The sequence below is a fragment of the Sesamum indicum genome, linkage group LG2, assembly GCF_026168435.1.
Source record: "Sesamum indicum cultivar Baizhima isolate 11 linkage group LG2, ASM2616843v1, whole genome shotgun sequence".
Taxonomy (NCBI): Eukaryota; Viridiplantae; Streptophyta; class Magnoliopsida; order Lamiales; family Pedaliaceae; genus Sesamum; species Sesamum indicum.
In genome coordinates this window covers 5,056,088-5,080,944 of record NC_142658.1, presented here as the reverse complement: position 1 = coordinate 5,080,944, position 24,857 = coordinate 5,056,088, and the positions used below count along the sequence as shown (strand labels likewise).

Sequence of the window (24,857 nt, the reverse complement as noted above, 5' to 3'; positions counted from 1 at the left end):
TTCCATAAACTGTTGCATAAAAGGGTTTATTTCTGGTTGTGGGGCATTTCTATTTTGGAATTCTAACCCCTGATGTTTTGATCCTGAATCATGACCCTGCACAGACTCTATTGACTCAGCAGGGCCAGCAGCGTTTTCTCTTGACGCTTCCATCCTATATAAAATACACACATATGAGTAGATTCCTAACATATACACCTTACGTATAAAATGACATTTCATCCACTATCCTAAGGAAATCTAATCCCTGCTCTGATACCACCTAATGTAGCACCCCCTTCGCTACAAGGGCTATATCTACCCTAAACGTTATACTTATAATAATCCATGTGTTTATATATATAAATGCACATAATCATCTAATCGATATGCATACGTAATCACAACGTCATAACGACATAGTCAACCCACAACATCACATATATACAAATCAAACACCACAGGTGATCCACCACAGTTGATCTCTACGCCTATGTTCTCTTTATACAAACAAAATAAGGTTTGTACTATAGCTGACAAAGAGGAGAAAACAGCATCCTGGCCCGACCTGCCTGAGTATAGTGCGTAGACCTATTCTTCAACAGTCAGACACCTCAAAGTCTACTCATGAAAGAAAATGTCAATAGAGGGATGAGTCTGCCGCTCAGTAAGTAAATAATCATCCCTATCTATATATGTATATCAAACACAGCCCAAATAGGACAAGTAGGCAACATGCATGGGTTACAGTCAATTTAACTCCAACATAATCAATTGTAGTACACCACATAGCTATCTCACAATAAAATAATCAACTAAATTTCCTTTTTCCTAGTTTGCTTACCAAAAGGTGATATCGTATTTTTCCCGTCAACTCAAGCTCACCGTTATATAAATTTAAGTGAATCCCCCTTGACAGCCGGCTCATCAATCTCATTTCGCATCGTAGCTCTTTCAATTCGCATCATAGCTCTTTCCACATCACATCTTTTTCATATCGCATCAAAGCTCTTTTCATTTCATTTCTTTCTCATATCGCATCAAAACTCTTTTCATTTCATTTCGCCTTATAGGCTTTTCAACACGTCAAGGGGTATTCACGCCACAATATATATTCAATTTCCACCACTCTCTTATTTCCACATATCACCATTCTTGTAAGTAACTAGTAACGTAAAATAATATATCATTACATTCTCATTTTCAGACACCCACAACACAACATACAACAAACATGATATTTCAACGTGTCTTCGCATTCCACGTACACAGTATCGTCAATCAAATCAAATCATTCACCATGCATATATTTTCAGATAAAACAATATCAGCATAAACCACAAATAAAGAGAACATATATAGATAATACTAATTATTTACTTACCTCAACCTCACAACGTTTCTTTCTACTCAATCGCTAATTGTCAGTCCTTTCACCTCAACCCCGTATCCTATAATGATTTATACCATACACAATTAATATATCGAGAATATCGTAATTTCTTTAAAATATAATATTGAATATCATTTGTACAATTTCTAATCATTCTTTAATATTTCATTTCTATCGAAATACAAATCTTCATTTTTTCTCTTTATTAACATACCATTTATTAAATATAATTTTCGAAATATTTTTATAAATTTTCTATCAATTTCTCGTTATTATACACTTTAATTGAACAATAATATATATAATTGCGTATTTGGTTAATAATTCCGATGGAATTATATAAATTAACTATAGTAATATTCAAATCTAATAAATTTAACAATCTAATCGACCAACAATATCATTTTTATATCCAATTTGATATTTAATTCGACACTATTTTAAATAGCCAAACCCGTAAAATATTCCGATTAAATGGTACATCGCTTAGTATAAACAACATTTAATAAACGGACTAATTAAATAATATAATTATATAACTTAATAAAGAATTAAATCTAAAATCCGTACCTGCTTCCTCCGTAATTGTGCTCGTCAGTGTGTGTAATTTGTTTGTCTAATATGCCAATAAGTTTCAATTTAATATATGTATATATTTAGTGAGTGGTGAGGCGGTGGGCCTTTCCCTTAATTCATATATATATAATATTATATTACTAATAAAATACATATATATATTATATTACTTACTAATATATATATATATATATTATTTACATATATATATAATATTATTATTATTTTATTTATTTAATTAAACTTTTCTCAAAATACAATTTACGTCCTTCTTAATTTTCTTAATTAATATAAATTATCCCAAAATATTATAACGAACTCCAATTTAATTCATTCAAGTGTTATTATATTCCAATTATGACCCATAATTTATTTACTAATTAACTAAACTTTATAAAAATTTATCAATTAATCCCCTAATTATATATTATTATTTTTGGGGCGTCACATTTATGTTACTGGAAGCTTGCCAATTAACTATTTATCTGTACGACTGAGTGTGTATAAATTTCATGCCCTGGTGTTGACTGCATTTCTGAACCTTGATTAGACCTATATAATTGTGCCATCAATATGAAATGAATATTACTCATTATTGTTTGCAAATGATACACATGAATGTCGTGGTCTCCTCGAAACAGTGCTCTAAAGGAATGCCTTTATCGAGGGGAGGTAAGGTGTAACATTTAGCAGATGCTGCACTCAAGCTGGAAAAAGTTGTACTTTTCTATTTTTTGTCCTAGACCTTCAAAATGTGCCCCAATTCATGCATGCCAGTTGGTTAGGAGCAGCATGCCTGCTCTTAGTCTCCTGAGGTTCATCCTTAAAATATCTGACAACCCTCATCAGTCAGTTTGCAAAAAATGATTGCAAAACACCCAACATTATGTGTTACAACTACTCGAAGGTAATGGGAAGTCATGTAGTGACAGCTTGACTTTAATCAACATATGTGTCACTTTCTGAGCCATAAATAAGTTTTTATTTCCTACTATTATTCCTTGTTACCATCAGTTTCAGCCTATCTCCTAACTCTATATGTGTGTGTGTATATATTGGACTGTAAGGGCCATCTGTATGTTGTCTTTCAGTTTGAGTTTAAAAATCTGGCCGAATTGATGGGCCAACAGAGCATATTTTTTAAAGTGCATCTAGACAGGTTTCTTGATCGTGAAGTACTTTTGCCATGTTGTTTATGCCTTTCGACTGGAGAATGCTATGAGCAATGATTTCAGTCACAGGCGGACACTTTGGCACCCAATGATTTTCATATCTCAGTTTCTTTACAATTTTGTCTTAATGCATACTATATGATATGAAGACAATATCTGTTTTTTTTTTTTTGTTTATTTTTTTTCGGCGAGTCATAACACATATTGCATGCAATTACAGAAGGCTATCAACTTACATGAGAAATTGTTTTTCAATACTATGTGTAACATGCATTTATTCAATTGTATAAGTGAAGCATGTGAGTGAGTATAGGTGATCTACACTCGTTTATTGGAAGCCTGAGGGTTGGAGTCTAAATTTGGTTTGTCAAATTTGTGCGAACTAAAGTAATCTCATATTTTTAAAAATTGTGTGGGAATCAAAAGGATTGAGTAGGAAATTTAAATACTAAACTGAAACACACATGGGTTACAAAAAGTATGTATTTTGACAATATTTAGAGCTTAATGGTGGCCGGTGTAGCTATATTTTTCTCTTTCTATTTTTCTAACTGAAAAGTAAGTCATGTTTTCTATTCATTCTTCTCTGTCAATTTTTTTGCCATATTTGAAAGTCAAGATAAAGGTGAAACCATTACTTTGTAAACTTCAAAACCTAAAGCTCTGTTTGGTTTCTGTGAAAAGTTCAATGTTATCATCGTTATAATTTGGAAGAGATAGGAATTGCAATTTTTAGGACATATTAGAATATGAGGATGCAAGTGTAGAGTTGAGTGTTAAATTGAAGAACGAACCTCCATTTATTTTTGTAAATTTATCTTGGTTTATTCATTGTGTTGGGGTTTTGTTCATGGGCTTGCGTTGGAGTTTTTTGATGTCATTTATTTATCATTTTGTATAATTATACACAAACATCATGCTTATTCATGTTGTTGATATCTTCGATTTTGCAGGTGTATCACATAAAATTTTGTTGGAAAATCTTTATTGTTCAATCATTTACTATTTAGTTGTGAACTTTGATAATGGAACACTATATCAAAATATAGAATGGTTGTCTACATGCCAATTTTTGTTTTTTCCACCGAGATTTGGTAGTTGGTACGTCTTTCTCAATATATATAATTTGCAAAATTGTGAAACGATTTTAAAGAACATGGAGTTTTGGTAACTATAATAGTCTCATACATGAGAAATCATATGATTTGCATTTGAGGAATTAACTATAGTCTATATTTCACAAATTTGTTTTGTCTTATCAAATGCTTTTGTTTTCTAAAATAGTGAATTTACTACAAGCTTTTTACTTGCATATGCATGAATTTTGTCCAATTGCTAGTATGAAAAAATGTTCTTCCACCATCAACTCTTTTGTTTTCAAATCAGCATGAGATTAGATTGCACAATTTATTTATTTATCTTTTTTTAAAAAAATCTTTATATATCTGTATCTATAGATATATAAGTAATGAAGTATAAAATCTATGTAATAATTCTTTTTCTGCAAGTGCATGATATGGTCGCATATTTAGACCTCCAAGAAAAACCATATTTTATTTTTGTTGTAATGAAACTAAATATGAATAGCTTTTCTAATCGTAAAAAGTACTTCAAAATCATGCATTTGATTAAATGGATGAAATATCTCATTTGTATTAAATGTTTTATAAGTTTTTGAAAGACGCTAATTAACAAGAGACATTATTAACTATATTAACATTTGACAGTATAAATATACACCTATTTGAAAAATAAATTAATTAAATTGGCATGTAAACAACCGTTCGATATTTTAGTATATGATATTTTATTATTGATGTTTACAAGTAAAATAAGTTGTGGTTTGTACAATAACGATTTTCTAGCAAACTTTGTTGTGGGGCACTTGCAAACTTCATCTGTCAATAACATGAATAAATATAGTGTTGTGTAAAATTTGTACAAAATTTTAAATTTATGACAACGAAAAATTTCTAAAAAAGCAAATCTTGGAACATAACTTAACACAAGAATAATTGAGAATAAATTTACAACATCAGTGGAGAATTGTTCTCCAATTTAGGCTTCAACTCTCCAACTTGCATCCGCAGTATTCTCTAAGGCCTCAAAAGATTGTATTCCCACTCTTTCTAGATTATAATGGCGAGAACGTAGAGCTTTAATAATAGAAATCGGGGGACTTTTGGTTTTTAAAGTTTACAAAGGGAAAATGCAATGGCATTAAACTTTATTTGGTTTTTAGATATGAGAAAAAAATTGACATAGAGGAAACAAATAGGAACATGGACTTATTATTCAATAAGAAAAGTGAGAGAGAAATGTGTAATTACATAGGTTATCATTTGGTTTTAAATGTTGTCAAGGTGCATCCTTTAAGCCAACTAATGTGTGTTTAGTTTAGTATTTAAGTTTCTTACAGCAATCTGTTGAACGCCCACACAACTCTTAGTAACATGAGGTTATTCAAGTAAGCACATATTGCAAACTAAATAAAGACTCTAAACACCTTAGCCTTCATGGACGAGTATGTAGAGAGATTACATGTTTTTCTCATTCTTTTCTTTTTTATTTTTACAGGCTGACATTAGATCGAAAGATTGCAATTGAAAGTCGACATACTTGAGGGAAATGGCTTTCCGTATAACACCTAACGCTAATGAAGATGATCTCAAGTTCTCAACACAAGAGCTTTTCCTAATTGTATGCACCAGTATCCACCTGATGAGTTCAAGTGATTCTGAATACGAGGCTCTCGAGGACAAATGAAGAGTCTTGCCTATTGTAAATTAGAATATTTTGTTAGTATTTTAGTTTTTCTGATATTAAAAGTTAGGCGCCTTAGAATTTTGAAGTCATAGTCAGAAAGATGTAAAAGAAAGGTTTCTCCAAGAAAATGCAATCCCACGTTGCTAGTTGAGATGAAATTTTAATTTCCCATCCAATCTTTTTTGCCTGGCTGCCAAAAGGTTTTTAAATTCCATGAAATTGCAAAGGCACTAATTTCCTATATAAGTCAACCATTCCATGTGAACGGCACACTAATTCCCAGCATCAATTCCAAATTTCTATATAAAATGTTATTGAGCCAAAAACAGACAAGAAAATCAAGTCAGCCTGCTACATTTAAACTTATCAAATTTTTGAAATGACTCACACAAGAGAAACTTCCTTGTCTATTTCCTCTTAATTTTCTCTATTCTTTCCACCTTCTTTTCGTCATTGCACCACACTGGCAACGTCCTCTCCTTTGAAACCACACATGTACATAAGCTTCTCATCTCCAAAAATATATGAAATACTGAGAGTTACAAGGAGTGAGTTTGTGTAACAAAGTCCACATGCTGTAGAATAAGTGAGAAACACCTAAAGAATTCTGTGCTTTTCCTCTTTTTAGAGCATATGAGTTTGATTCTGATCAGAACATCTATTCTTACGTTTGTGATCTTCTTTTCGGTTTCTATACCAAACACAAGAAAGTATATATTTTAATCATCTTCCTCCAAACTTGGTACAGTAGATATACGTCACATCTTGACCTCAAACAAATGGGTGTTAAAACTGCTTTCTTGCATCGAAATTTGGATGAACAAATATACATGAGTCAACCTTGTGGTGTTTTTAATGACAAAAAAACTCAGATTATGTGTGTTTACTGAAAAAATCACTTTATGGAATAAAACAGTCTCCTAAATAATGGAATAAGAAATTTGATCATTTCATTCATTCTTCAAAATTCCAAAATAGCGTCTATGATTCTTGTCTGTACTTTAAATACGATAATCACGTCACTCTATTTCTTGTACTTTATGTGGATGACATGTTGAATGTTAGTCCTAGCATAAGCATGATTGAATATTTCCAAAAGAATTTATGCAAAAACTTTGAAATGAAAAATCTAGGTAATTCCAGGAAAATTTTGGAAATGACTATGGAAAGGAATAGAAAAAATTCTATGATTTTCTTAAACCAAAAAAATTTTGTAAAATCTGTGCTTGAAAAATTTTCTATGTCAAACTCAAAACCTTCTCTATTCCTTTGGCTGCCCATTTTCAACTATGTAAAGACCAAATTCCAAAAACAGATTCTGAGAAAGAACACATGAAAAATATTCCTTATTCAAATGCAATTGGTTCTGTCATGTATCCTCTAGTTAGTACTAAACCTGATATTGCATATATTGTTAATTGTTTCAGTAGATATATGTCAAATCTAGGTCTTCCTCGTTAGGAAGCTCTTAAATGGCTTTTGAGATATTTGAATGGCTCTATTAGTTCTGGTGTTAATTCTCTAAATGCTTTGAAGGTGCAAAATTAGTTGGCTATGTGGATTCCAATTGTGACGCCCCAAAAATTATAATATATAATTGGGAGATTAATTGGTAAATTTTTATGAAACTTAGTTAATTGGTAAATAAATTATGGGCCATAATTGGAATATAATAAACTTGAACGGATTAAATTGGAGTTTGTATAATATTTTGGGACAAATTATATTAATTAAGAAAATTAGGAAGGACGTAAAAATAATTATTTAAAAAGATTTATTAAAAAAAAAAGAAAATGAGATGGTGGGCCGTGGCATGTGCTGCCACCGCCTCACCAACCATTATATATATATATATATATATATATGTATGTTAATTGCACACACACATGCATAATTACACACACAACACATATTCTAAATTTCAATTTCCTCTCTTAGCCGAACGAGAAAACAGAGGTATGAAATTATAATTATAATTTTATTTAATTTATATAATTATATTATTTAATTGGTTCGTTTATTAAATGTTGATTATATTGAGCGATGTACTATTTAATCGGAGTATTTCATAATTTTGGCTATTTAAATTAGTGTCGAGTTAAATATCACAATTGCTATAAAAATGATATAGTTGGGTAATTAAAATATTAGATTTGTTAGATTTAATTATTACTATAGGTAATTTACACAATTCCATCGAAATGATTAACGAAATATGTAATTCTATGTATTGTTGCTTAATTAAATTATATAGCAACGATAAATTGGTAGAAAATTCATAGAAATATTCCAAAAATTATATTCAATAAATGGTATGTTAATAAAGAGAAAAAATGAAGATTTGTATTTCGATAGAAATGGAATATTAAAGAATTATTAGAAATTGTACGAATAATATTTAATATTATATTTAAAAGAAATTACGATATTCTCGATATATTAATTGTATGTGATATAACTCGTTATAGGATACGGGGTGAGGTGAAAGGACTGATAATTAGCGAATGAGTAGAAAGAAACGTTGTGAGATTGAGGTAAATAAATAATTAGTATTATCTATATATGCTTTCTGTATTTGTGGTTTTACTGTTATATGAATTTGTGGTTCATGATGACATTGATTTATTTGATAGTATGTGAGTGATGGATGATTTGATTTGATTGACGACATTGTGTACGTAGAATGAGAACATACGTTGAAATATTATGTTTGTTGTTTGATGTGTTGTGGATGTCTGAAAATGAGAATATGTTAATATATTATTTTACGTTACTAGTTGCTTACAAGAATGGTGATATATGGAAATCAGGGAGTGATGGAAATTGAATATAATTGTGGTGTGAATACCCCTTGATGTGTTGAAAAGCCTACAAGGCGAAAATATGATATGAAAGAGCTATGTGCGATATGAAAGAGCTATGTGCGAAATGAAAGAGCTATGTGCGAAATGAAAGAGCTATGTGCGAAATGAAAATATTATGTGCGAAATGAGATTGATGAGCCGACTGTCAAGGGGGTTCACTTAAATTTATATAACGGTGAGATTGAGTTGGCGGGAAAAACACAATATCACCTTCTGGTAAGCAAACTAGAAAAAATTGAGTTAGGTTGGTTGTCATATTATGAGATAGTCATGTGGTGTAATAAAGCTGATTATGTTGGAATTAAATTGATTGTATTCCATTTGTGTTGCTTGTTAATCTTGTTTGGGCTGTGTTTGACATGCATATATAGATAGGGCTGGTTATTTACTTATTGAGTGGTAGGCTCATCCCTCTGCTGACATTTTCTTTCAGAAGTAGACTTTGAGGTGTCTGACTGTTGAACAATAGGTCTACGCGCTATACTCAGGCAGGTCGGGCCAGTATGCTGTTTTCTCCTCTTTGTCAGTTAGAGTACAAATCACATTTTGTTGTATAAAGAGAACGTAAGCATGGAGATTACTTGTGGTGTTTGATATGTATATATATAATGTTGTTGATTGATAATACCTATTATGACGTGTTGGGATTACGTATGCAAATTGATTAGATGATTATGTGCAAATGTATATATATGAACACAGGGATTACTATAAGTATGACGTTTAGGGTAGATATAACCCTTGTAGCGAAGGGGGTGCTACACCAATTATGCAAATGATAGGGACAGTAAGAAAATCAACTACCTCTTATGTGTTTACTTTGTGTGTAGCATGCATTACCTGGAAATCACAACTTCAACACATTTTTCCACTTTCTAATACTCAAGCTGAATATATTACCACAAGAAACTTTTAAAAGAGCTATTTGGCTTGAAGGGTTATTAAAAGAAATCAGTTTTCTAAATAAAAACACTTATAGTTTTTTCTAATAGCCAATTATCAGGAATCCAATCTTTTCATTTCATTAGAGACATTTGTAGAAAAGAAATTATCAATTTGAAAAAATCAGTTCTAAAGATAACCTAACTTATATGGGCACTAAATGACTCCCCATTAAAAAATTAAATAATTATCTTGACATACTCAATTTGTTATAAACTATTATTTTCTACATATTTTGTCTTATCTCTTGTCCTTTTTGCAGGTATCTGTTAGGGCTCCGGGGTATTCAGGATATGATGAATGCTTTTTTTAAGATCCGTCATCTTGGATTTGGTCTAAAGTGAAAATTGTAAATAAAAGTGTGGCCCAAACGCAAATAGTCCAGGCCCATCTCAAAACTGACGGAAGGTGCTGTACACACGGTGGAAATCAGAGTATGGGCCTTTTTTTAGGATAAAATGCATAAAACCCCCCTGTGTTTTAAAAAGCCTGCAAAAAAAAAAAAAAAAACCCATGTTTTCAAAATAGGCTAAAAGCTCCCATGTGTTTTGTAAAACTCAGCCCAATCGCCCTCTCTCCGTTAAATCCAACTAACGTTGTTAATTTTTTAGAAAATGACCGTTATACCCTTACTTAATATATATTATTTTTTATTTTAATGACCGTTGGATCTTTTTTGATCGAATATTTATCGTTAGATCTAATCAATTAATCTCAATCATTACATTTTAAAAAATAAAAGGTCTAGATTCAACAAATTATTTAAGTTATATTATATATAAATAATTTAATATTTTAAAAATATATTATTATTATTATATATTAAAAAAAAACTTACTACCCCACCCACCCCCGACTTTACCCCCCCCCCCCCCCACCATCTCGTCGCCGCCGACGAGATTGTTAAAATTCTCGTATCTCCATAAATTCTTACCAAATTGAGTGAGGTCGGTCCGTTAGAATTGTCTTGAAGAGACGAGTCTGATGGTGGTGGTCTGAAATCGAGATTCGATCGGACAGAGACGAATCGACGGCAAACATGTTCGGCGATCGTTTGTTTGAGCCCATTCTAATGGACACGGTCTTATATATATTTAAATTTGGTGTGAGGGTGCCTAGATTTTTAAATATCGTAATTGTTGATTAAATTTTTTGATCTCATTAAATATATAATAAAATAATAATTAAAATAATTAAAATTGTTCAACCATCACTATTATTATTATCATTATTTTTAGATCAATTCATAGAAATCGCTGAATTTGGACATAAATTTATAAATAATAAAATAGATTGCATAATGCATAGCATGTATCCTCATATAAATATAAAACTCAAAAATAGATAAAAAAATCATAAGTGAATTACTTGTCAATTTAAAAAAAGTATAACGTAATACAAATATATATTAAAATATAACATAATGTTTATATATGTCATATTAAATAATAATATTAATTACAAAAAATATTATAATTTAGTAAGTTGTTGATTAAATTTATTTTTGTATAAAGATTAAATGTATAAATAAAAGTACCATAATTTATTATTATCCAAAATAAAATATATGATATTGATTAATAATTATAATATATGGTCAATTTTGATTATAAAATTGATCAAATATTACATAAAAAATTAAAAATATAAAAAATCCAAAAATAAAAATATATATAAAAAAAATAGAAAAAGCCTCTCGCTAGCTTATGAACAGAAACAATTGAGTTTTTTTGTAATTTCTCGTGTGCCATACTACTGTTTCAAATATGTTTTTGCAATTTAAATAATAATTAGGAGATGTATTTTTCTTATTAAAATGAAGGATAAATTACAAAAGGCTCTTTTGATGTTTGTCTTGATTACAAATACTTCATCATTATTTGAAAAATAATATATACCCTTTTAAAATTATAAATACCTTAATAAATATCCTCTCACAATGAGTTATTGCAAGAGATAATTTGTTAAGATATTTATAATTTTAAATATATATTAATAATTTTTTAAATAATTATAATATATTTATAATTATAATTTGCTCCAAGTCCCATCCCATTCGGACCCTCTCCTCTCAAATTCTACTCTCCTTTTTTTAAAAAAATATTATATATTAATATTTATATTTTCAATATATATAATTATTTATATACAAGATAATACATTGCGCAAGATTATACATATTATATCAAGTACCCATTCTTACTTAAAATTAAAATAATAATTAATAAACTAAAATAATAAAAAAAATTGCAAGTCTACCCCAAAAAAAAAATTTTAGCATATAATTAGTTATTATCGTGTATATAATAAATTATTTTTTATAATTTAAAATGTATTATAAATAAAAGTAAAATATACAAACTAATACAACATATTAAAAAAAAAATCAAGAAAAGAAAATTAATTTATCAATTAATATATTAAATTAAAAAAATAAAATAAAATAACTATCTTATTAGAATTTTTGTACTCAAAAGAAAACAGAGGGACTATCTCTATGGAGACACTTTCCTTTCTATATTAGTAAAGATATATGAATATAAATTAGCCCCTTTCATCATCACCAGATTAGGGTTTTCCTCTATCATTTCACTGCCAGTTAGAGAGAGAGAGAGAGAGAGGTGAGAGAGAATGTGGAGGCCTTTAGCACGAAGAGCTTTGCTCAACAGAGGGACTGCAGCGCAGAAGTTGCTTCCACCAGTTTTTAATCTTCAGGTATCCAGTTCTGAAACCGTTGCCCCTGCCGAATCTGCATCTCGCTTCTCGTTTTTCTCGGCAAAATACCATGTTTACGGAAGTCTGAGATTTTTCTCGTCAAACCCAGCTGGAAAGTACGAGGATCCGGCTTCTGAACCGCCAATTTCAGAGGCTACTGAGATCACTGGTGATTTTGATTTTAGTTCTGTGAATGTGGTTGATGGAACTACAAAACCGGAATTTGAAAATGAGGATTCTATTTTTAATGATGTAATGGAGAATTTAGAAGCAAATAAGGGTGTTGGGGAAATTTTTGAAGGTTCTGTTTCTTTGGATGAAAATTTGGATTATGTTGCAGCAGAGGATGAGAGTCTTGGGGAAGTGAAGAAAAATGATCCAGAGAAGGTGGAGAATTTGTTGTCTTTGCTTCAGAGTAGTGGCACTGATACTAGGTCTTTAGAATCTAATATGGAGGGAATGGGTTTGGTTTTGGACGAGGAGTTTGTGTTAAAGGTACTGGAGACACCATATATTCCAGGGGAGAATTTGATCAGGTTTTTCAGGTGGATTTTGAAGAATCCGGAGTTTAAAGTGACTACACCTGTGATGGAGGCGCTTGTTACCGCAATATGCATGGGAAACAGGAGGAGAGAAGCATATGCATTGTGGGATTTGATAAATGAGGTAGGGGAGAAGGAGAAGGGGGTAGTCAGCACAGATTGTTTAAACAAATTAATAGCTGAATTTTCAAGGATAGGTAAAGGGAAGGCAGCTTTTGATGTGTTCAATAAGTTTGAGCAGTTTGGATGTCTCTTGAATGCTGATACATATTATTTAACTATTGAAGCTCTCTGCAAGAGGTCCTTTTACAACTGGGCTTCCTCAGTTTGTGAAAAGATGCTAAATTCCGGTAACTTGCCGGATGTCGAGAGAGTTGGGAAGATAATTTCATGTTTGTGCAAAGGAGGCTTGACCAAAGATGCACATTTGGTTTATATGTATGCAAAGGATAAGAAAGCTTATCTTCCTCGAACCTCTATCAACTTCTTGGTTGGCTCTCTCTCGAGAATTGAGAAAACCGGTAAGGGAACTAACAAGGAAATCAATAAGGAACTTGATAGAGAAACTGTGTCCTTGGCTTTAGAGATGTTGAATGATTATTCAGCTTTGGATCGCAAGTATGCAACTAAGCCCTTCTCAAGTGTCATTAAGAAGTTGTGTTGGATTGAAGACATTGACAGGGCGAAAAAGTTGCTTCTTGAGATGATTGATTTTGGCCCTCCTCCTGGAAATACTGTATTCAATTGTGTAATTAATGGGCTGACTAAAAGTGGGGATATGGAGGAGGCAATGAAAATGATGAAATTGCTGGAGAACAGAGGTTTAAAACCTGATGTATACACCTACAGTGTGATTATGAGTGGTTATGCAAGGGGCGGTGCAATGGAGGAAGCATGCAAAATATATGATGAAGCCAAAAAGCAGCATGCAAAACTGAGCCCAGTTACATTTCACACACTCATTCGTGGGTTCTGCAAGCTTGAACAATATGACAAGGCTGTGAGCTTGATAGGGGAGATGAAGCAACATGGAGTTAACCCAAATCATGACGAGTACAATAAACTGATCAAATCTCTTTGCTTGAAGGCTTTAGATTGGGAAACAGCTGAAAAGTTGCAAGAGGAGATGAAGATGAACGGATTGATTCTTAATGGCAGAACTAGCGCTCTTATTCGTGCTCTGAAGGAAGAAGTACTGGCATAATTTACAACCATTGCAATCTTGCTGAAGCTAATGCTGCACGAAGAAGTTGATGCATCTCTTGTCCAATTCTTCTTAATGCTTTTTTATCTAGGGCCAGTTTTTGTTGATGTTAATCCTGAGATTGTTACACTGAGGATAAAATATTAGGAGACCTACAATCTGCATTTTTACATGTCTGCGGCGTTTAGAAGAAGTGACTTGTCTGGACAAGAGATGTATTTCAGTTAAAAGTTCTAGATTTCAATCAATAATTGTATTTGGTCAATAAATAGGCTTGTCACGTTTTGGTGAAAACTGACTTCAGAGTTGCGTCGGCACGTTCTGATTATCATGCAATTAGCCGCCCCAAAAAAGTATGATATATCAATACAAACAAAAGAACAAACCAATGTTCAACTTGATCACATTTTCAATAAAAATCATCTGTAAACTTGTGACTATATTGTTTATACCTTCCGTATTTTCACAGTATTAGACTACAGAATGACGTTTCAAGAAACACGAGTCTCTTCTCTAAATACTATATAATTATTTAATTTTGTTTTGGAAACTATATTTCTTTCCTTCTTGTCTTTGCGGAATGGGTAGGTGAATCTTACAAGAGAAATTATAGTACTTGCATACTAACACCAAAGAAACTTCGAGAATAAGTAAATTTTAAGACTTAGCAACTGTGAGGAATCTTTGGACTTGTCCTGGGCTGTTACCCTGGTTATGTGATGTTGGACCTCATCTATTCCTAGATCCCTGTAAGTGTGAGGAGATAAAATGTGGGCATGCGACAAGAATTTATTCCTGACAAATGGGTCGAACAATGAGGGGGAGAGAGGGGACCAGGTCAAGAATTTGTAACAAATACATGTGCATTACAAATTCAACTGATTTAAATATTTAATGAAAGGGGAAAAATCATACTGGTGTGTAAGTATTGTGTGGGAAAATTTCTGTGTGGGCAGTTACTCATCTTCTATATCTTCAGAAAGTAAAAAGGTCCAATCCTAATTTTGCAGAAGAACCCACTTATCCCTACTCAAAGGGCTGAGGACAAGTGGGTTCACTTGAATTCACCTAGCATTAATCTTGAAGAACTTCATCCCAGTGAATGAAACCTACAAAAATTGCCGGTGCACCTGCTGGAAAGACGTGCACTGCAGCCTTGAAAAGCTATGTTCCGCTAGGCAACATCTATCCGATAAGTTCATAGACGAGATTGATGGCCAAATGAAGTAGAACCCAGAACAACCAGGTGGTATCTATACAGTGATCCTAATCGTCGGGGTCCATTTCCTCATCCTGCTCCCCTGAGGGGTTCGTGTCAACTTGGCTATTTTCATCTGATTCCATCAATTCTATATCCGTATCATCTTCTTGTCCTTCAGTATCATCACCACTGATCTCCTGTGATCCGATAGTTTTGAGATCTTGTCCCAACCCTTCAGGGCACTCGTCCTGTTGTCCATATATAATTTGAAGGTTACTGCCCTTCTGTAAATGCTTCAAATCAGTGCTCTTGAGAGTTGTACATGAACATTCAGGTAGGGGGTGAGAGAGAAATGACTTCTGCTTTGATTGATGAAATTCTCGCACAATTCCATCTTCTGCCATGCTTTTGTTAAGGTGTTCTCTTACAGTGAGGGTCCAATTGCGTGGAGGATGGTAAAGATGATCACTGGTACTGTTGAAGAGTTTAGTAAGGAATCCCCTGTATAAATGAACAGAGTCATGTTACTGAGGAATGGAAAAGCTGAGAGATACAAGAATCAATAACACATATCCCAACATCCTAGTGCTAACAAGGAAGGACTTGGTATAACACAAAGCAGTGAGAAATAAAATGGCAAGTTTTCTCTAACATCTAAAAAAACCAATGCTCCTGATATAACTACACATCAAGAAAAATTCAGATTCACGACAACAAACTAGATACTTGATACCTCAAAATAATTGAGACTACAATGAATTTGCACATGGTGAAAACTGCAATCTCTTAGAACATATCATTTTACCTGTCAGGTCTATATGATCTACTCGAGGCCATTTCATACAATCGATGTCCCATAACTAAGCTGGAAAAGTCTGGCCATCCACTACCATCATTGTCAAAACCAGGAAAGAAAGCATCAGCTTCCACAGAAACAATATAATCAAGAGCATCCCACAGCAAACGGTGTGCTTGCTCCCTTAAATCATTCGGAGAAGGGTCTGGTTCTGATTCTTTTTCTGCAATCCATCCGTACCAGCCTTCTTTTTCATGTCGATAAATAGGCCGGTCTGGAGGTGGAGGAAGAGGCCTAGGACGAGGACCAGCCTTGTCCCATTCTTCTTTCAGTTGTTTTGCGCTCTTTGTTGGCGGGAATTCAAACATATCCGGAGGAAGATAGGTTTCAGGGCCAATCATATTGGCAAGCTCTTGTTTGCTGCATAAAGAAGTACGATCCACTGAGTTGGCGTACATGGCACGTAAAGGAATCAGAACCCTTTGCCCACCAAAGGTTTCAGAACCTGCCAAGAATATTCTTGTTCTGGGAGGGTAACCCATTGCTCGAAGGAGAAGCCCAACCTACAAATTTTGGACCAAAAAAAATATAAGCTCTTGCTTCAATAAAGTAATCATAGCAATCACTATTATTAACTCAATACTTGCAGCCAATTTCACTCCACCAGCTATTTGTTTGATTTTATAATTAATTCTCTGTTCTTTTTCATCAAAGGATAATTCAGTGACATCTTGGGCAAAGGTAAAAGATACAGGAGATAAGTTCATGCAAGCAAATATCAAACCTAATCTAAAGAGTACAGACCAGTCAAAGTCATCAGCCAACACAAATGACAGCTGGCCCTCCCCCCTGTGGCAACCCCCAGTGGGGAAAGAAAAAGAAAGGAGAAAAGGAGCATAACTGGACTCCAACATGAAAGAAAGGATTACAACATGAGCATACAGCTGGTGACCTGACAGAATGTGAAAATGACTGCAGGCTCCCAACTACAGTTTGCAAGGAAAGAGTGTCCAGAGAAAACATAAAACCATGATTGTACCTCTTGTGGCATTAGTGGGCAAGAACCATTCCATTTTCGAGCAAATGAATCGACACTTAGTCCTCCTTTCATTATTCCTTGTTTGATCATCTGTGCTCGACGGTATTGTATGAGTTCCGTATGTACATCCTACTCGAACAAGATTAGATAGACTAGTCAGCATAGAATGGCTAAATAATAAGAACATGTGGCATATCTCATACTGTTATGCTCTCCATCATTTTGTTTGAGTAACTCTCTATACAGAGAACTTCTAAAAGAACATATAGAGAGTGATAAAATTAGTTCCTGTTTGTGATTTTATCTAAACAAACCTGATTTGAAAATATAGCCAGTGGAAACGCTAAAAGAGCTTTGTAGAAGGATTTACAAAATCATAAAGCAAAGAGTGAAATATATTTCCTATGGTACTTTACTAACATGAGGCTTTCCAGCTACATCATGCTTTAGAATAAATAGACAAAGTTAAGTATAAGACCAATGTATCACCAAAGAACACGATTGGCAGCATCTCAATTAAGTAAGAGTAACTCGCATTACAATATCATTAATGGCTTAAACATTTCTATTGCAACAATGTTCCAGAGAAAACCTTTCTGAACCAATGGCCTTGAGTGAGTACAATCAAAACATTACCTCAGAATCAAAATATAAGAACATGACTACTGAAAACTACAATTAAGATGCCTAATTACCTGGAAAAGTTCAGCACAACCATGATATGCTAGGGTATCCCGCTTAAGCCCTGGATGGTAAGCAAGATAAGGTTGACCAGAACCTCGTAGCCTGGAGAATTGAAAATAACACTGTAAGAGCATCGGCTAATCACCCTATGATTACTTAAAATAACAATGTAAGAACATCAAATTTCTGCAGAGCGCTTTTGGAGAGGAAAGATCCGCAACGGATTCCTGATGAATGTTGGAGATTCCTCTTATGACATGGATTACTTTACTGAGATTTATCAGCATCGGCTCTATATTCCATCTTTTACAGTTTAGTTAAAGTTTACTTCCAGATACCACAAACGTGAACATTACAAAGAATTCTCTAACACAGAACGCACCACAACCGCATCACCAAATAATGTATGTATTTGCTGGCAATTCCATTCCTACTGCTGACAGACAAGGCTCTTTCTGATTTGGCAATAGGACTTTATAAATTCTTTTAAGATTGATGCCAAAATGACTGTCATGGCATACACATAGAAAAAATGAAAGAAGAACTCAATTTTTTAAAGTGCTTACTTAGAGCCAGAGGCAATTTCTATAAACCAGTGCATAATCAGGTCAGATGCACTAAGCATCAGGTAACAAATTCCCATTCTTTGGCTAGGATGGTGAATGAATTGCTTTACCATAGTCACTAAGAGTGGAATGATCACACACAATTTTAACAATTCAATGGTTTCTAATTGTACATATTAAAATTTTTTTTGCACATCATTGCCTCATGAGAATAAACTGATGAAAACAGATTCATCCCCATTGTCAGTAATTCCTTATTCATCTATGACAATTGAGAACTGTGAAAAACAAATAGTAAAAAGCAATCAGCTAACTTGCCTTTCTACCATTCTATGTGCAACTTCAGTAATTTCTGCACGGAATTGAAGTGCGTGAAAGGCAACTCGACATCTGAGCCTTTGGTACTCAACCAAGCTTGAGGGAAGGATGGACTGGAATAAAAGAAGTACAACCCAATCCAATTAGAGTGCAAAAAATATTGACAAGATTAAACTCATTGTCGAGCATCAATGAATAGAAAAATCAGCACATCTTGCCAACTTTTCTTGTCTGCAGAAAAGCACAGTTACAGAAGCCTGTTTCCTGCATCGGTTCAACCGGAAAGATATATCTGGGCATCTCTCTTGTTACATTTTTTTAATATATTCTTTACGGTCAAGACGAGTTAAACCAATAATGATTATGCAAGCTTCTGTATCATTCCCTAGTCAAATTTCAAAGTCTGCTGATCCGATATGTCAAATATCTTTATGTTTGTTGACTTACTAAGAAAGAAGAATCAACAAGAAAAGTTCATCATGAGTCGCATCTTACCCTTTCACTGACTTAACAGACAACCTGTCACTCTCTACACCTTTATCGCTCACAAGAATAAGTGCATTAATGTCTTAGAAGACTGTTTGAGCAACTGCAATGCAAAAAACTGACCAAATATGGATTTAGCAGTGCAGTTACCAAGTCCCAACTAGTTCGAGCCCTCGGGCAGATAACATGATCCAACTTTGCCAATATAACAAACAGGCAAGGGTGCTGTTACCTTCAAGGGTAACATGATCCAACTTTTTCAAGAAAACTAGTATAATACTGTAGTACCACAAGCTGACGTTCATGATAGCTTTGTTTTGTTAGCCTTATTCACATACTGTAATGTCAGACTATTTACATTCTTCCCTCTGCCTATTGGCAGTTTGACTCAAACCATATCACACTCTATTTCTGGTCTGAAAACAAAGTGGCACTCGTATCAAAGTATTGCAGAGACAACCTGAATTTGTCAAGAGACTCTGACAAATCATATTCTCATTGTTTCTGCATCTATTGATGTGTTTTGTTTTTGGGGAATTATGTTGATATGCTGTGTTGAGGGGGTAGCTGAAGTCTAATCTTTTGCTACACAGTATTGAACTATACAGTCTGGGCAGATACATACTCATACAATATTAGTGAACATGAGCCTAAAAAATTGGTCAAAGAGAGGAATAGAGAAAAAGAAAAGGAAAAAAGAAAGAAACAAAATACCGTGTATATATGCATGTATGTACCTGTAAGCATCCTCCATCAGTAAGTATCAAGCCAATGACCTTTGCATTCTTCAGTTTTGGTAAGACTTCATGCAAATAAAAATTGGAAGAAGAAGAGCTTTTCGGCTTGAAGATTGGATATTGCTTTTGTCTTCTGCCCTCCATCAAGTCTGATGGTAGGTTCCTCACAATGATCACATCATTTGCTAGAGCTGCTATGAATTGCTTTTCATCATAAAGATATGAAAAACTCTTGAACTTGGAACTGCAATGTATATTTAATACAATCAGTATATAGAAATGCCAAAAGGGTGCAACTTATTCTGAGCTTTTGTCTCAAATATAACAGAAACCTGATGCCTTTTGATTGAGTGCTTTCTAGAATCTCAGGTATAACAAGGGTAGCATTCAGAAGCCTTGACACTGTGACCAGATCGCAGATCTAGGAAATCTAAAGCCCATTAGGAACTTCACATTGACCAAGAAACAACAAAATTTTAGAGGAGAAAACTGAGAGTACCGAGGTTCTGATCTTCTCGAAGCCACCACGAATTTTAGCATAAATGAAACCATTGTTCTGCTCATGTGGAACTGTAAAAAGAAGTCTATAAATTTCAAATGGTGAAGACAGATGGTGGAATTTCACAGATAAGCTCATCAGAGAGAGAGGTCATCATCTAAGTGCAAACGGTGCTTCAACATATTTATTCAATTTTTCCTTTTGCACTAAAATCTTCAGATTGAACTACTTACAAGTAAATAGTTCAGCTACCATGTCCATAGACATATAAGTTAAGATCATATGAAAAGTAAGTCCAAGAATCTGTTTAATTGTAGAAGGATCTGTAATGCAATCAGGCAAGATTTTCAACATGGAACTCAATGCAATATTGGTATAGGAAACTGAACTGTGTCAACAGTTCCTCTTGTTATCAAGGTTATATTAATTAAATATGTTGGTGAGTACAAGTGCAAACTTCTTTCAAGCACTAAAGAATATACATCAAGATCAAAAAAAAGTGCAACACTTAGCAGTATTCCACAATGCATGCTAACATAGTCGAGCATTATCTTATGCAATGCCGTAAACTATGAACACAAGTAAAAGCATGTTTCATTTCATCCCTTATTCATATCACAATAACAACGATAAGAAAAATGGTGAGTACCAATACAAAAAACACTAGCACATTACCAGAATATGAAACACTTCTTGGGTTTGCATATGGCTGCAATGGCTCCAATGCATTCACCTTTCCCCACAACCTCCTATACGCAACACCCTTCACCACGATTGACAAAAATTATCCACATATTAACAAGATATGACAAATCTCATTTAAATACACAACATTATTCATTTCAATCTAGCATCTAAACTAGTAACAGAAATTCAATCCTGAAAAGTTCATCCAATAACTTTTTTCACCTTTCTGCTGGGGTTGCCAATGTAATGCAAATCCTCAGTAAAAGCTGTGGCAGCACCATACTGGACAAGACTGGCACTCGACTTTGCAAGAAACAAATGCACCAATATCGACGCAAATGATAATACTAGTCCTCCAAGTGCCGCCCACTTTATCTTCGATTTCATTCTAATTTCAAACCACGCCATATTGATTTCCCACTCCCCCCTACCCTACAAATCTGTAGTCCACATTCAATATCCCGGCAAGAACTAGATGAAAAATAGAATCACAACACCAATATGACATCCAACTCACGAATGCAATACAGTTTGTATGGGCGACCAGCCCATTGTAATTTGAACGAAATTAACCCAAATCCTGATAAAAAGAACGTAGCAGAAATGAAATTCGGAAAATGAGTAAAATGGCAGACAAGGACGAGAGCTTATTACCGAGAGAAGGGGTCAAATAACAGCATGAGTATCAAAACCACGAAATCAATGAAAGGCTTCGATACACAATACAGAGTACTACTTGCAATCACCAGATCGCGGCTGAGCTATCGTATGCCAAGTTAAATAGCCAATTCAAGCGAGAGCAAGAACGGGATCCATTTCCAATGCAGACATTAATGCAGATTCAGCTACAAAAAAATAAGAATTTGGGTTCCGTTGAAATCACGAAACCCTTTTTCTTTTATTGGATCGATGTGAAAATAAATCCTGAATTTCTATATTCCACACTGGTCTGATCAGAATTCTTGAAAAACATAAAGAACTGTACGCAAAAAAAAATTTAGAAAAAAAACAAACAAAAGGAAGAATTCTGATCCTGATTTGTGATGAGTAGGAACAGAAAGTGTGAAGGGTTTAAAGATTTACGTATATATTTTTCAAGATTAGGATTTGTTGCAACTGGAAAATGCTAGTCGGCAATTGCTATCCTTCGTTTTTTCCCTTTTTTATTTTCTATTTACAATTTTATTTTTATAATTATATAATAAATTTATAACAAGATCGTTCGTTGTGCATTGCCAATTACCATCATATCCCTGCATCTCCCCGCACAGCAGCATTCACAAATCACAACCCCGCAATTTCCGGCCTTTGCCATGGGCAATCTGGGAACACTCACACCCTATATAACCTTCTCTTGACCCATTTCCTCTATCCATTAGCGCAGAAATTCACAAAAAATTGAAAATTGAGGCAACAGAGAGCTGGGATTTCTTCAAGGGTGGTTGCCCCTCTTTGTTAGCCGATGATTTTTCACCAAAACAAACAGCCCTTTCAGTTTTCTCTACCAGAAAAATATAACATTGTTCCATGTGCGTATACGTACACATACATTGTATATGTATGATCTAAGGCTTTGTTTGGTTTCATGTTTTCATTTTCAGTTTTAGTTCCCCCCATTCCACTGTTGCTTTTGCAGCAGGGTTCGTCGGCGCCGGTGAATGTTTGTCGATCTGGTGAATAGAGAGGCTGTGATGACTTCTTTTCTTTTATTTTCTGAGCCAATTGATAGTGCATTGAGAAAATCCGACCCGTATCTTGGCGGGGCAACCCGGTCGCCATTGTGACTTTGGGCCACGAGCGACCGGAGATATGCAGCCATGGCGGAGTTGGCTTCTCTTGCCCATCGTTACTGTTGCAGATCTGAGCCTCCGCTATTTAATTATCTTTTATTATTATTTTTCATGTAATATAAATTTGCTTTTTACCAAATTTTTAATATATCAAATTTAAATTGAATTAATTTTTAAAATTAGTATTTCTAAAGTTAATTAAAAATTAGAAATATTTAATAACAAAAATTATATTAATTAAATTTACTTACATTGAAATTAAAAATTATAAATGATGGAACTAAGGACAAAAAATAACTTATAGTCAAACATGATTGTCATATGAGATTCACTATTTAAATATTTTTTTAATTGTTCAACCAATAATTTATTTTTAAACATAATAAAAATAAAATATTTTCATTAAATATACTTTTCTATAAGCTCAGTTATTTCAAAATTATTTTTTATAAAATTAAGGAATAATTATTTTGTTCTTTCTTGATATTTAATGTAATTATACATTTTAAAAATTATATCTAGTAACTTTACCTTTATTTTCATTTAATAAGTCGAATTCTCTTCTAGGAAATTCAATATTAGCAAAAAATAAAAAACTATTTATCGTTCAATTAACTTATTATTAATTTATTACAATTTAAATAAATATTTTTCTATTCAAATTATTCTTATAAAGTATAAAATATACTTTCTCATATATATTAGCTTGTGATATATATATATATATATTGATGATTTGGTTATAAAAATTTTATTTAATATGCAATGTGTCAGTAATAAATTATATAGGAATAAATTTATAGTTTCACTCAATTTTTTTGTTAATATTAGTAGATTTTGTGAATTTTTATTAATTAATGAATCTATTTGTTAGACAAAAATAAATGTTAAGAGTATTAATATATATTTTTTTATTTTATACTTTAGATTATGTATCATTTCTTTTTTATTGTATTTAAAATTTAAATAAGTTATAGTTTTATTTATATATTAGAAATATACTAGCCAGTAATAACAAACAACTAAACCAAATTTCCATGTCTTTATTTCTTCTTCCTAGTCCCCTGCAATACATCCTTTTGCTGCTATAATTTGATTTGATTTACTGGAAATCATGTTGAGATTTAACTGAAATTATGAAAAATCAAATTAACTGAGATTATGTTGGTAATATTAATTATAATTTATTAGGTGTTTGATTAAATTTTATTTAAAAAAAATTAGGAATAATTTTACTTTTATTCCGTGATATTTGGTGTAATAACACATAGACCTTTGTGATTTGAAAAATACATTTAGCACTCCTAAGGTTTGATTCTATATAATAAATAAGTCTCTTCATTAGTCAAAATTTACAGAATTTATTGATGTTAACAAAAATAAAAATAACAAAAACTACTCTATATTTACCCATAATTAACTTATTAATGACTTATTGCATGTCAAATAAGTCTTTTTATGACCAAATTACCCTAATACTTTTTCACGTGTTAATGCTGTGAGTAGGTATTTTCACTGTTATGAGGTTAGTTTAGTCTCTTTAACATGCAATAAGTCAGTAGTAAGTAAATTGCGGGTATATTTCAATTTTCATGTAGTTATTTTGTTAATATCAGCAACTTAAATGAATCTTAACTTACGAATGAATTTATTTGTTAGACAAAAACAAACATCAGTGACGATAAATATATTTCTCAAACCACAAAAAATTTACGTATAATTAGACCAAACCTCAAAAGATGTAAGTGTAATTATCCCAACAAATTATAAAGTACATATTATAAGATTTAGTTTAAAACAAGGTTTTAAAGTAGTTTGGATAAAAATTATAGAACTTCTTAAAGAGTTAATAATAACAAAATTATAATAAATATGGACAATATTAAAAAAAATAAAATTTT

The 24,857-nt window shown here is 32.7% G+C and overlaps 2 protein-coding genes across 2 annotated transcripts; one reads left to right on the top strand and one right to left on the bottom strand.

The window, feature by feature from the left end:
* Positions 1 to 12,217: 12,217 nt before the first annotated feature.
* LOC105180207 (Tetratricopeptide repeat (TPR)-like superfamily protein) lies at positions 12,218 to 14,422 on the top strand. Its single transcript, XM_011103869.3, has one exon. The coding sequence runs from the start codon at positions 12,324 to 12,326 to the stop codon at positions 14,151 to 14,153; it is 1,830 nt and encodes a 609-aa protein (XP_011102171.1). The 5' UTR covers positions 12,218 to 12,323; the 3' UTR covers positions 14,154 to 14,422.
* Positions 14,423 to 14,924: 502 nt separating this feature from the next.
* EDA30 (O-fucosyltransferase family protein) lies at positions 14,925 to 22,339 on the bottom strand. Its single transcript, XM_011103865.3, has 11 exons — positions 21,821 to 22,339; positions 21,389 to 21,606; positions 21,155 to 21,242; positions 20,480 to 20,550; positions 20,313 to 20,401; positions 19,981 to 20,224; positions 18,758 to 18,870; positions 17,885 to 17,975; positions 17,190 to 17,318; positions 16,160 to 16,713; positions 14,925 to 15,855 (listed from the first exon to the last, which is right to left on the bottom strand). The coding sequence occupies exons 2-11, from the start codon at positions 21,572 to 21,574 to the stop codon at positions 15,420 to 15,422; spliced, it is 2,001 nt and encodes a 666-aa protein (XP_011102167.1). The 5' UTR covers positions 21,575 to 21,606; positions 21,821 to 22,339; the 3' UTR covers positions 14,925 to 15,419.
* Between the last annotated feature and the right edge of the window lie 2,518 nt (positions 22,340 to 24,857).